This window comes from Cherax quadricarinatus, chromosome 41 (assembly GCF_038502225.1).
Source record: "Cherax quadricarinatus isolate ZL_2023a chromosome 41, ASM3850222v1, whole genome shotgun sequence".
In the NCBI taxonomy this organism is placed as follows: domain Eukaryota; kingdom Metazoa; phylum Arthropoda; class Malacostraca; order Decapoda; family Parastacidae; genus Cherax; species Cherax quadricarinatus.
The window spans coordinates 9,706,694-9,720,378 of NC_091332.1; the positions used below are offsets into that span (position 1 = coordinate 9,706,694).

The 13,685-nt window shown below is 36.8% G+C and overlaps 1 protein-coding gene across 2 annotated transcripts in view; it reads right to left on the reverse strand.

Annotated features, from left to right (window-relative positions):
* The window catches only part of Akt (Akt kinase), a 61,786-nt gene extending 48,447 nt beyond the window's left edge, over positions 1–13,339 (reverse strand). Inside the window, exons 1-6 of one of the 2 annotated variants that reach the window (XM_070092987.1) lie at positions 13,192–13,331; positions 11,676–11,718; positions 7,903–7,931; positions 6,799–6,989; positions 5,154–5,266; positions 3,471–3,645 (exon numbers count right to left, since the gene is read on the reverse strand). In XM_070092987.1, coding sequence (XP_069949088.1) covers positions 3,471–3,645; positions 5,154–5,266; positions 6,799–6,989; positions 7,903–7,918 — 495 coding nt within the window. In that variant the 5' untranslated portion in view covers positions 7,919–7,931; positions 11,676–11,718; positions 13,192–13,331. Of the gene's footprint in view, positions 1–3,470; positions 3,646–5,153; positions 5,267–6,798; positions 6,990–7,902; positions 7,932–11,675; positions 11,719–13,191 lie in introns of both variants that reach the window. The other variant, XM_070092986.1, reaches the window with a different exon arrangement.
* Positions 13,340–13,685: the final 346 nt, after the last annotated feature.

Here is a 13,685-nt window from a genome sequence, read left to right on the forward strand (position 1 = left end):
TTACGACAAGCTCTCTGACCAGTGTGCATACCAAAATAATGTATATTAGAACTGATTTCCTCTATTCTGTTTATTACAATATACAGTACACTAGTGTATAAACATTTAAAAATATACCAGAAATGTTATAAATGGTGCAAGGTGACATTAAAGTGACATTAAAACAGTATCAAAGATGGCTGACACAAACCCATTACCACTATAGTATGCTCCTCACTTAGCGACAAATTCGTTTACCAAAGTGGTCTTAGGAAAGGAATTCTGTCGTTAAGTGAGGAGAGACTGTATATTCAATTCTCAAAATATTTCCTAATGCTGTTCAAAAGTCAACGTGTGTTATTAACATTTTCAATTAACACTTTCTTTTTTTTTTTATATAAAAAGAATAAAGTCATTTTATCTACACTTAATCCAATGATGAAAACTATGACTTCTGAACTTTAAAAGTCACTTATTGGGCACACACAACTTTTTACACTATGAAATACTTATGCCACAGATAAGATTATATAATTTTTTCTGCATTCATCATATTACTCTATATCCCAGGATGTCCATAATTAGACATCTAGCATTTTGTAACACCCTATAATTATACATCATATCATATGTTCACTTAGTGATATATACACTACAGTTATGAATTTAATAATGAATATTATGAATTTTTTAGTACTGTGCACTCTGAAGGATAGGTGGGGATATCCAGATTTGGTGGATCATTTGAATAGTTATGTATTCACCTATTTGTGGTTGCAGTTGTCGATTTTCAGATCCTGGCCCTGCCTCTTAACTTGCCACTCTCCAAATTCACTCCCTTTTAGCCTCATGGGCCCTATCACACCTACTCTTAAAACTAAGCATTGAGCCTGCCTGCACCACTTCCTCACCAATATCATTCCACTTCCCGACCACTTAGACTAAAGAAATACCTTGACATCCCTGTAGCTCATGTGATTAATTTCCAGCAGTGTCCCCAAGTTTCATTTTCTCGCATCTCAAACAGCCTATCCTTTCTACCTCATCAATTCCTGAGTATTTTATTTGTTATTATGCCTCCCCTAGCTCTTGTCCTCCAATGTTATTAGGTCCAACTTTGTTAGCCTCTCCTCGTAGCTCATGCCTCAGCTAATGAAAAAGCTGTTGCATATTTCTGCACTTTCTCTAGTTTCTTAAAATACTTTTACAGCTGCAGATTCCATACTGGTGCTGCATACTCTAGGATGGGCCTAATGTATGTTGTATAAATGGCCCAGAACGACTGTTCAAATTCCTGAAGGCACCTCTTAAATGTACCAGATGAACACTGGTTGAAGAGGTTATTTGGCTGATGCAAACTTCTGGCGATATACTGGACACTATGTTTACCCCTAGGTCTTTCTCTAAGTTAAGTCTGCAGCCTCTGTTTCCCTACTTTAAACCCAATTTCCAGTCTTCTTGCTCCTTCTCCAATCTTCATTATCTTGCATTTACTAAGTAGGGCTGAATTCAGGCAACCACTTATCTGACACTCTTGTAATTTGTCCATAACCCTTTGGAACCCTTTTATGTCCTCATCTGTTTTTATTCTCATTAATTTTACATCAATAAACAGGGATATATCTGAACCAATCCCATCTGGAATATCATTCATACAAACTGTAAACAGTACTGGTCCTAATACCAATCCTTGTGGAACCCTGCTAGTTACTCTTCCCCTTTCTGATGACTCTTTTCTGACATTCATTCTTTGCTTCCTACTCTGGGTCATCCTGCAGTAGAGGAAAGTACAGTGAGAAGCAAGATTTTGTGCCATGTCATAAATATCACGGAAAAATGATTACCTTGGAACTTGAGACTTAATATTTGAAAACAAACTTAGTTATTATCCCATTAAACATATGTACTGTAACATAGTACATGTCTATTACAAAATTGCCTCAACTTACTATTTTACCTCAAAATCTATATAGGTTCCTTGACTTCAGAATATTTTAAACTAACATTTCCTTTATATGTTAAGGACACCACAAAATACACATTCTGCTTCCTTTACTATAATAGGTAGTTTATATATTCTTCTATAGGCAGGAAAGAATGAGAGCATTTGAATTTAGTTTTCTACTTCAACTTGTTTCACAGACTATCAGAGTGAATAACTTAATGAAAATAAATTTTCTTAACACAATGGCCATCTCCCACTAAGGTAGAGCAACCCCAAATAAAAAGAAATTCATAATCATTCATTTAATAGCTGTCTTGCCAGAGGGATAGAGGCATCACAATTCAAATGACTCTGAACTGCAATATCCCCATTCCTCCTTCAGAGTGCAGATACTGTACTTTCCACCTCCAGGACTCAAGCAGACTGTTTTTCAATACCTGTAAAAATAAAATACCATATTTTTGCTGCACATAAGGTGCACTTTTTTTCAGCAAAAAAATCTCAAACTCACCCTGCACCTTATATGCTCAAGATCATGATCAAGGGGAGGCTTCGAGTTACTGGCAGGTGGTTTCAGTATTTTGGTTCTGGTAAACCAAACTGCAAATACCCCAGTCCCCTACAAACCTGTTTCCCAGATTACGTTAAAAGTGATTAGTAGCTATTATAAATTATAAGTAATATATTAATGGTACATAATAAACAAACCAACTTCAGCTACCTATAAACAGGTAGCCACGTTAGTTTTGGTGGTTGGTGGTGGTGTAGTAGACAAGCTGCACAAGGTCCCACCTCTTTCAGCTATGTGTGCATAAGCAGCCAGTCACTGGCTCAATATCATTTTGAAGCAAGTACTGCACTTTTTTTATATTTTTCCCAGAATATGCCTGCCAAAATTGGGGTGTGCCTTGGATGCCAGAAAATATGATAATTAACAAATACTGCATGTGTAATACAAAATGTATGTTAATGCTATGGAAAAATGCATTATACTGCACTGGAAGACTTCAAGCAGTGAATTTCAACACACCATATAATGGTGATTTTCACTTTTTTACTCGGCTGTAATTATGTACTGCAGTTGCATGTTCTATAATTTTTGAAGAAAAATTATCACAGGAGGAGTATCACGGTAATCCCCACTTCCCTGTACATAGCTTGAGATTCACTGATGTATAAATAATTAAGAACATAAGATAAACAAAATAAAACTGCTCCTCTTGCATGGATTTCAACTGGGCATTAATAAGCACTCACCCATACTGAAGACAGGAAAATAATAATTTTTAATGTCAATACAAATCTTTCAATGAAGGCTCATGCATATGACTTCATAACCTGACCTTATTGTTCATCACTGTGCAGGCTCTTTTCCTTTAAATCATTACTAGGTAATCCAGACATTTATAAAACATTACACCATTAATTAATTACAACTTCCTAAGTATTTAACTGATTTTGTTTAAAAAAAATAAGGTTTTTATATCTAAGATTCTATAGTTCACACCTATACTGCTATTTTTTTCCATTAGGTCATAATACTTACAATTTTTCTTTTTTTCTTAGAGGATCGAGATCCTGTGCTATCATCATCATCTTCACTAGAATATTTTAACTGAATTTGTTCTACAGACTCTGCTTCCTGGATCTGCACACAGTGTCCAGACGATGACTCTGATATCCTCTCAGACACCTGCTTAATAGCCTCCATCCATGCTTCCCTAGAGGCAAGACAATCATTATTACAAATTACTGAATATCAGGAACACTAATCCTTACATTAAGAATTTTGAGTGAACAAATTCTTCAACAAAGAATGTTATTTATTACTATTTTCCACTTACCTATAGTAAAAGAAACTACAATAATAAAAAGTCACAATACCATGGCTGGAACAATTCATATTTAACCAACCCTTAGAAAGGAAACTAACCCATGTTTCAGTTAATTCACAACCGAGATAGAAAAAGTAGAAAAGATCAAGAGACGGGGCTAGATAAAGGAAGGAAGGAAGGAGGTAGGGAGCCTCAGTGGCAGTGGCGGCAGCAGTGGTGGTGGTGGTTATGGTGGTAGTAGTAGTGACTAGAAGGCTAGAAGAAAGTTATAAAATTTTTGTGAAGGATCACCATATAGGTTATATTGTCTAAAATGACTAACAAGACTATTGTTAGCATCAGCAAAATTAATACTTTTATTTTTTGTGTTCTTGAAGGCTATCAGAAAGAACATTGCCAGTTTGAAAGTATGTACTGGAAAAGAGAGGAGCAGCAGGAAATGGAACAGACACCAGAAGCATTAGTGATATAGAGAAGTATGAACTGCATCAGTGCTTTTCAAAGTTTCTTATGTTGCTTATTAACAGGAACATAATAAAAATTTCAACATCAAGGCTTAGCATCATACAAGTAAGATGCAGCAATACACATTCTATGAAGTCTTTAGTGTAATGGAGGCGAGTAGGAAGAAAAGAAGAACCAAGAAAAGGAGTTCAGACAGTCAAGAGGCAGGAAGATGAGAGAGAGAACCTTCAGAGGAAATGACAGGGAACAGATGAACACCCAGTTTGTTTGCTTGAAGGCCACAGAAATAAAGCAGATGCACATAGCCCAAAACCATTTAACATTTCCTGCTCCTCATCCTCCCATTATTATTATTAAATTTATGGGGAAATTACACACACAAAAGGGTCATACAGCACTTTGGAAATGGAAGCAATCAGGTTTGATCTCAGGAAAGGGATGGCAGTTCCAAATCCTTGGATGCCATCTCCAATACTTTAGTGAAAGAGGCTGCTCTCATTCTGATAGACTTAATGAACAAAAAGAAGTGTTAATCATACTGACACTAACAATGCACTTTTCTGTCATACTTGATATCACAGCCATCCTATAAACTGGTCCTCTGCTAAATCTATCTACCCTACTAGCCTTCCTAAACAATGTCTTGTTGAATTGACCCTTAACCCTTTCATTGTCTAAACTCCCAAAATTAATATTGCTCTCAGTGTCCACTTAAAAAAAAAAATCTGAAATGGTAATCTTTTTCTGAAAGCAATGACACCAAAATTACGAAATTTGATGGAAAAGTTACAGAAATACACAAGAGGAAAGTTAATGGTCTGGGCGCAATTTACACATTAGCGATATCACCAACCGAGTCGTATTTTAGGCCAGTTCAACTGCTCTATTTGGCTAAATTCTTAGCATATACTATAACATAAACCCCTCACCTGTCATTAGCTGACTGGGCATTAAAAGTACGTTCTATTACAGTTGTCCAGTGAAGTCCACGGATAATAAAGGTGTTAGGTCGCGGTCTTTCAGTCTTCAGGATCTGACATCTCTGAAAAAATTTTAATTAAAAATTCAGGAATGCATTACATAAATAATATAATTTATTTACAAAAGAAATCTGTGCTCTTTACAAATAACTCTGAATAAAAAAATTAAAAGTTTGTATATTTTAGCATTAATACACAAATGTATGCATATTAATGCACCTGCACCTCTTGAGACATTTTGTATTTTCTATATTCTAAAATTTATATTTATGTTAATTGACTAGCAAGTGACAGCTTTGCATTCATTTAGGTATGTGATGTGAACTTTATCCATAAAGTATATAATACACACAAATGTATTAAAGCTTTCTTATAATTGGCATAAATTTAAGTGCTGTATACAAATTTGTACAAAACTGGTACATATTGTGACTAACAGTATAGTATGTAGCTGTCTGCCAGAGGTATGTACAGTATAGCTGTTTGTGCACATGAACACGTGCAGTATTTCACTCAACTGGATGTCTGTTGACACTGAAATAACTGTACACAGCAAGAGATTATTCAATATATGTTCCCTCATCAGGCCCCAGCTGAACACCCTGCTCCAGGTTTGGGTCTACATCTATCTGCCATGCCAGCTGACCAGCATGGATGTAGTTAGCCAGCCTCTTCATAGTCAAATGGCATGTTACCTTGATAACCTCCTTTTCTATCTCATACCTCAACTGTCCTTACCCTTTCATGAACTCCATGTTCCTATGTGACCACCACTGCTGGTTTAACTTAAAGACTTGATGTCACCTCTGAACCCATTGTATGTAAGTCTATCAAGCCCAAACTTCATACAATGCATCTTACAGCTAATAAGTGGGGTTCAAATCCAAGTGCTAATATTCCAGCCAGACTGAAATCGTAGGCATTAGTGCTCCCAGACTGTCTTCAGGTAACCTTTAGGTATGACATAAAATGAGCACCAGAGCAGTGTACGATAAATTATAGAGGGAGACTAAAAACACTGAAAATGCCATGAGAAGGACACTATGGGCAGAACAAGCCTTTATTTACAATGTTTGGCTACAAGTAGAGCTTATAAAATCCATGCTGTACTTAGAGCAAAGTTCTAACTATAAGTAAAGGTTCACTCTGCATAGTATGTTTTTACCATATTTCTCAAGGTCTTGCCAACTAACACCTAAAAATACCTTCACTGGCAGACTGCAGGAGGAAAAGAGAAAATATGATACTCATATACAGTACAGTACAATGTAAGATCATGAAGTGATGGGAAAGTACAATAGATCAAAATTTTTTAGTACTCAACAGGGAGAACAAAAAGCAGCAATTATAAATCAAGAAAACTACAGGTACTAAAAAGATGTTACAAAGTATAGGTAGTTTTTCAAAAAGAAGGTAGCACACTGCTGATATTTGTTATAACCCCTGGAAACTTAAAAAATTATAAGAAACTAAATGCCAAAGATGAAACACCACCAATATAATTACATACTCTTATAACTACAAGTAGGTACTGTACTGAAAGTCACAGACAGGTAATACAGTACTGTACTGTAACAGGATATACTGCACTTACTTTCACTGTAAAGTTGTTTAGTGGGTCATCAAGGCCCTGCTCAGGTTTCGTTTTAAATCCCAGAAGAGTTCCATCTTCAAGGAGAAAGAAATAACGCTGTCGCCAGTTTTTGATGTGTTCACCACGCTTGTTCAGCCACCCTTCTTTTACAATTGCAGGGGGCGGAGCAGCAACCGCCTCACCCATTGTGTCTTATGTAATAAAAGAAAGTGCATAAAGAGACTGTACCATCCATTTTACAAATAAACATTTACTGTATTTAATATTAGTTATTTGAAACTGGGAATCTCCTACGTGTCTTAAGATGAGGATTTATGTACATGTACACCACAAAAAATCTTTATAATAACAGTAATACTGTAACAACAATAATAATAATAACTAATATTAAATTTAAGATGACTTTGATGATTATGATGACAAACAACCTGGGTTCAATCTCAAGCAGGATGAGAAGAATGAACAAGTCTCCTAACACCCACTGACCCTGCTCACCTAGCAATATATAGATACAGGTGTCCCTACATATCTGCAGGCCTCCATTCATGGGGATTTCAATTACAAGTTTTTACCGATGGACAACCCATGAATAAATTCAATCACCCAACTTTCTTTTTTTTTGTTTAATGACTTTTCCATGCCCAAACCTCTCTTAATTTAGATAATTATTTTTTATAAATAATTATCTAGATTAGCGAGACATTACGGAGATAGGACTCAAACACAAAATAAAATAATATCCCTCATAAATTTTTAAGGAGACCATACCAGACTTAATAATACAAATAAAATCATTATCGTCTTCAACATGGGACTAACTTACAATGCCTACTGTATATTTAATCCCTGTCGTTAATATAGTAAGCGCAGAAGCTCGTGTCCTAATGATTACTGTACCTTGTTTATGGGGCCATTTTTTCCAGCTGTGCAAGGTAGATGTCATACAGGTCTCCTAAGACTTACTCCAAGCTCACTAAAGTTATTCACTAAGCCAACAATGAAGACATCACTACCCTACCAGAATTAAAACCTACTAATTTCTCAGTCATAATTCTTAGAGAGAGACTCGATTCAAACATGACAATACATACATAATCAACATACCTGGATACACAGCCATACACACTGTAGACCTGAAAAAACAAGAAAGGTGGTATGTACTATAATCTTCTATACGAAAATGATGTAAAGCACGAGCATCTAAACAGTATACAGTGGAACCCCAGGTATCGGCTGATGCGAATAACAGCCAAATCAGATTTCGGCCGCTTTTTTGGCCAGCAACTTGGAAATCGGCCGTATTGGACATGTCCACCCACCACTCCATCGCATTTGTGAGTCAGTCTGGCTGTGTCTCTGGGTGAGTGAGCAACATTCCACACATTCATCCAGACATTTCATTATACACGTAATCCATTGTTTTTTTGTGGTAGTTTATCAAGCGAGACTGCGAAATAAGCCACCATGGGCCCAAAGAAATGCATTACATAATACTATATAAAAACATGCAATGTTTATATGCAATGTATGTTTAATAATAATTACTCTTGGGCACATTAAATGTCTTATTTTAGGTTAATATAGACATTTCCATTAATCCATCTATGATATTTTCTTCAAAATTATATAAGAAATACATTACACAGCATTTGGCATATTAACATTTGGTTGGAGAGAAAACATTAAGTTTTCTCCGATTAAGCGTTAGAGAAAACTGAATCTGGCATCTGGCCCAGTCACCGCCCTTCATACACATTTGTTTACAATTCTCGAAATGAATTCTTCATTAATTCTCCCTTTGTTTATGATGGCATCTAAAGGTAGTAGTTAGAAACGATTAAACTGGGTGAACATGGTAATAATATGGCTGTGTAGTGTAATAGCATGGCTGTGTAGTGTAGGCCAGGGAGGCTACATACAGGTACCTACATCTATCGCTGCCTGCATTGATTTCCTACAAAAAAATACTACTCACCTGTCACCCTACATTAAGACTACAAATATTTTAAGGTACGTAATGAATATACTGTGGCAGTAAATGACAAAGAAGGGATGTAACCCTAGAGGGGGTTTTGATACCTGAAGTCCTTATGAAGGGGGATTCCCAACTCCCTCTCCCCTCCTCGTCTTCTTCAATACGCCAACAAGAATCTTCAATAAAGGTATGTAATGTTCATTTATCATTAAAATTTGTGTTTTTTATTTATTCCTCATTGTTTTCTGTAGGTAAAACTATAGTTAATCTTTAAAAAATGTATTTTTTGTTAATATTTCTGGGTGTCTGTAACAGATTAATTGTATTTACATTAATTCTTATGGGAAATATTACTTTGGTTTTCGGCCTTTTCGGATTTAGGCCAACCTTCTGGAACGGATTATGGCCGATAACCAGAGTTCCACTGTACATACATTTGGTGAATACATGTATGCACAATTTATAAATGTGTGTGCCAATTCTAAGATTTTAATTATAATGGAGAATTTTAAATAATTCCACACACCAATAATGAACTTCCATAAAAATGTCAGGCACCTAACCATAAACAATGAATTATGGTAATAATTAAATACTGAAGCCATGATTAAAATGAAAGTGGGGGATGCTGTAGTTCAGAGGCTTATCAGAAATGAGATGTCACACACTTCTGGCAAAACCATGGTTGAATGGATAAAGTTTTTCCCAATTTTTTTTTGGGGTGGGGTCACCCTACCTCGGTAGGAGATGAAACACAAACAAACACACAAACACACACAGTGGAACCTCTGTTTTTGTTTGCCCTGGTTTTCATTTCAGTTTTCGACTACTTTTCTCGTCAAAATTTTGTCCCAGTTTTCGTTTATCACCTCTGTTTTCATCGAGTTGATAGTGGTCCACCGTACCGAACGTGTCTGCCCACACAAAGCATCTCACGCTTTCTGAGTCAGTCTGGCTTTGTTTCTCATTGGTAGTGATGGTGGTAGAGGGTGGTGGTGGTTGTAGAGGGTGGTGGTGGTGGTTGTAGAGGGTGGTGGTGGTGGTTGTAGAGGGTGGTGGTGGTGGTTGTAGAGGGTGGTGGTGGTGGTTGTAGAGGGTGGTGGTGGTGGTTGTAGAGGGTGGTGGTGGTGGTTGTAGAGGGTGGTGGTGGTGGTTGTAGAGGGTGGTGGTGGTGGTGATGGTAGGGGATGGTGGTAGGGGTAGTGGTGGTTGTGATCATGGTAGAGGGCAGTGGTGGTTGTGGTAGAGGGTGGTAGGGATGGTGGTAGAGATAACCTCTCCCCTCCTCGCTGTCTTCCATACGCCAACAAGAATCTTCAATAAGGGTAAAAGTGATGTTAAATGTTCATTTATCCATTTCATTAGTCCTTTATATTTATTTCTCACTGTTTTCTGTATGTAAAACTATAGTTATCCTCTATAAAATGTATTTTTTGTTAATACTTTTGGGTGTAAATAATGGATTAATTGGATTTACATTATTTCTTACGGGAAATATTGCTTCAGTTTTCGTTGAATTCAGTTTTCCTCAGTCTTTCTGGAATGAATTAATGATGAAAACTGAGGTTCCACTGCACATGTACAAAAAGACAACTAGACCTGCTGCCATATACTGCATCTGAGTTCTTCTTGCTTATATTGTACTGTCTTCTCACAATGCTGGAGGAGAGAAACAACCTGAAATAACTATGTTAACCTTTTCATTGTCAGTCAAAGCAAGAAGGAATAACCATGTTACCTTTTCCACTGTCATTCAAAACAGGCAAGAATAACTATGTTAACTTTTTCGCTGTCAGTCACAGATCTACATCAGTATGATCAGTACCAGTGCCACAGATCTTTGCACAATTCATAGCGTCTTCAAATTTTCCTTAGCCAATGCGTGACGGTAACAGCTAACCTCCGAGCTTTTTTTTTCTTGGAGAGGAAGGGAATCATGGTTTTACTGAAAGTTCCTGTGCCATTGGAGATGATCACTACAGAGTAAGTTTATTTGGGTACCGGAATCTACAAGTCACTGTCGGGGAAGTGTCAGAATGGGAGAGCATGACAAGTGGGGTCCTGAACTTGGACCAGTATTTATTGTTGTGATGTGCTTAATTGTCCACTTATTGAGGAATACAGAGACAGACAGTATAATAACCTATGTGACATGTCAAGATATCTTATTAATGAAAATAAGATACCAGATATACTAAGCAAATTTCCTAAATTTGCTTGTAACAGATAAGTGAACTATAGATATGTAGATATAAATCCATATGTATTCCTGTTAACCCTTTGGGGCCTAGTTCCTAGGCCTTTTGTGTATCCATATACTCTCACGCTACCGTCCACAGGATGGATATGGAGTGCACAATAAACTAGCCACTTCGGTGGCAAAATCTAAATCTAAATCTAAATCATGACAAAAGGTAATAGAGCCAGAGGAGTCACCATTCAAAGATGTGAAACTAATAAGGAGAATATAAACAGGAGTACACCAGGAAAAACTGCAAATGAATCTGGACAAACTGCAGGATTGGTCTGACAAATGGCTACCGGAATTCAACCCTAGCAAATGCAAAGTTATAAAAATCAGAAAAGGGCAAAGACATCTGGAAACAGTATACAGGCTCAGGATTAATAATTAACAATAATAAATAATAATTATCTTTATTTCTACAAGTACATGTACAACTTATACAGACCATAGCAGACATCAATAACATACTACTATATACAAAGCCCCTTGTTATGCAGAGCATTTCAGGCAAATTAGGACAATTTTGTCTACAGGATGTGATTAACACCAGTCAACTAACACCCAGGTACCTATTTTACTGACAGGTGACCATGGACAGCAGATGTCTTAAGGAAACATGTCCTAACGTTTCCACCCGTACCGGGGATCAACCCATACCTCAGTGAGTGTGAGCTGAGCTGAGTGTGCTAGGAGCATGTCCCTGAAAGAGAAGGACCTTGGGGTGAGCATCGTTCCAAGCATTTCGCCTGAGAGATACATCAACAGAATAACTGCTGCAGGATGGCAGATTTAAGGGCAACTTTCATAAACATCAACAAGGAGTCATTCACGACCCTATACATGGTATGTGTCAGGTCCATTGCATGCAGCAGCAATATGGAACCTGTACCTGGCAAAGCATGTATAAAAAAAAAAAAAAAAAAAAATTAGAAAGAAGTGCAAAGGTTTGCAAAGAAACTAGCCCCAGAACTGAGGGGTATGAACTATGAAAGGGTAGAAAAGCTAAACCTGATGATACTACAGAGCAGGACCTGAGTTGACATGATGTACAAAATACTCAGAGAAATTAAGGTAAGATTTTGTTTGGATTTTTAATCCAGAGGGTGGAAGAGGGAGTCTGTTTAAAAGGGGGGTTTCAGTTACACAAGGTCACATCTAGAAGTTAAAAGCACAGATAAGTCAGAGGGATGTTAGAAATACTTCAGTAGCTTTAGAGTGGTCAGGAAATGGAATGACCTAGACAGTAAAGTGGTAGAGGGTAGAGAGAGAATCCATACATAGCTTTAAGAATAAGTATGATAGAACAGAAAGAAACCTGTAGTGGCAAGAAGAGAGGCAGGGCCAGGAGCCGAGATTACCACAATTACGAGAAGATACAAGGAGAAGCTTCTTTACAAAAAGAACAAGAAAACAGAGACAAATTAAGACAGCACATAACTGAGCCCCAGAAATGCCAGGAAATACTCATGAAATGAATGCTTAATAAAACAAAACTAGAACCACCAGCATACCCAAACTATACCTATTATTACAGTCACTGAAAAGTATTAAACTGGTATGAGGTCACACAGTTCTGGGAAATAAACAGATTTGATTAGAGAAAGAGACTAAGCTTCAATTCCTTGCATTAAGAGCACTCCAGCATCAAGGCATCCTCCCACACCCTCCAAGGAAAAAAGTCATGCAATTAACAGCTGCTATCATCCAGGGGCTCAAGCATAGGATAAAACTAATTCACTTCAGTCAGTGGAAAATTAATAAGTTTATTTAGGTACAGGTACACAACTATAATTATCATGCCTGGTAACGTGTCAATTACCCAAGATAACCCAAAAAAAAAGTCAAAGCGACACATTTCCATTATGGTGGAATACAAAAAGACAAACTTCCAGGTTCACAAAAATCAAGTATGTTATTACACATACTGTAGATAATTACATTTGCACTAAAATTAATTAAGGCTGCAGAGGAGTTTGCATTACCTAGTCTCTACATGTTGATCTACTTTTACTACCGCCCACCTCCACCTCCACTGATACAATTATCGGGAAACCATATTTTAATTGACTTTTTTTCTGGTAGCAAGTTCAAAACAAAGCCGCAGTTTACTATATTACGTTTCCTGTTTTGTTTGTAGCAAAAGGAACTGTATTAATGTGTATGATATACTTGCCTGTCTGCCGCTGCCTGCTTCACCTGCCAGTCATCTGACACTTTAAGCAAGTTTCTACTAAGGTTTAAGGTGTATACGCTGAGCAAAACATCATATTATAGTTACATTTCCACTTGACAAATTTCACTCTCAGCTGTTTAGAGTGTCTTTGGGGAAACTGCTCTGATACTCTTCTTTACACTTAACGTATCAAATTTCTCTAAATATGTATAACAAATATATGAATACGATATGGCCTTAATTACCTTTATTACAAAAAAATAGTATCATGAATTAATTACTGCTAATGGTCGTTTAAAGCTCTGTATTTCTTAATTTAACACAGTATTGGAACGCAGAAGCCAATTATCCGATACTAGTTAGGAAGTGTCGACGGCGCTAAATTAGAATCTAAACACATTGTATTATACAACTTTTACATATAATCTGCCTCATTATGTGCTCGAATGCGAAAAAATCCAGGAGTGCAGAAACAGCTCCCTCACAAATTTTCA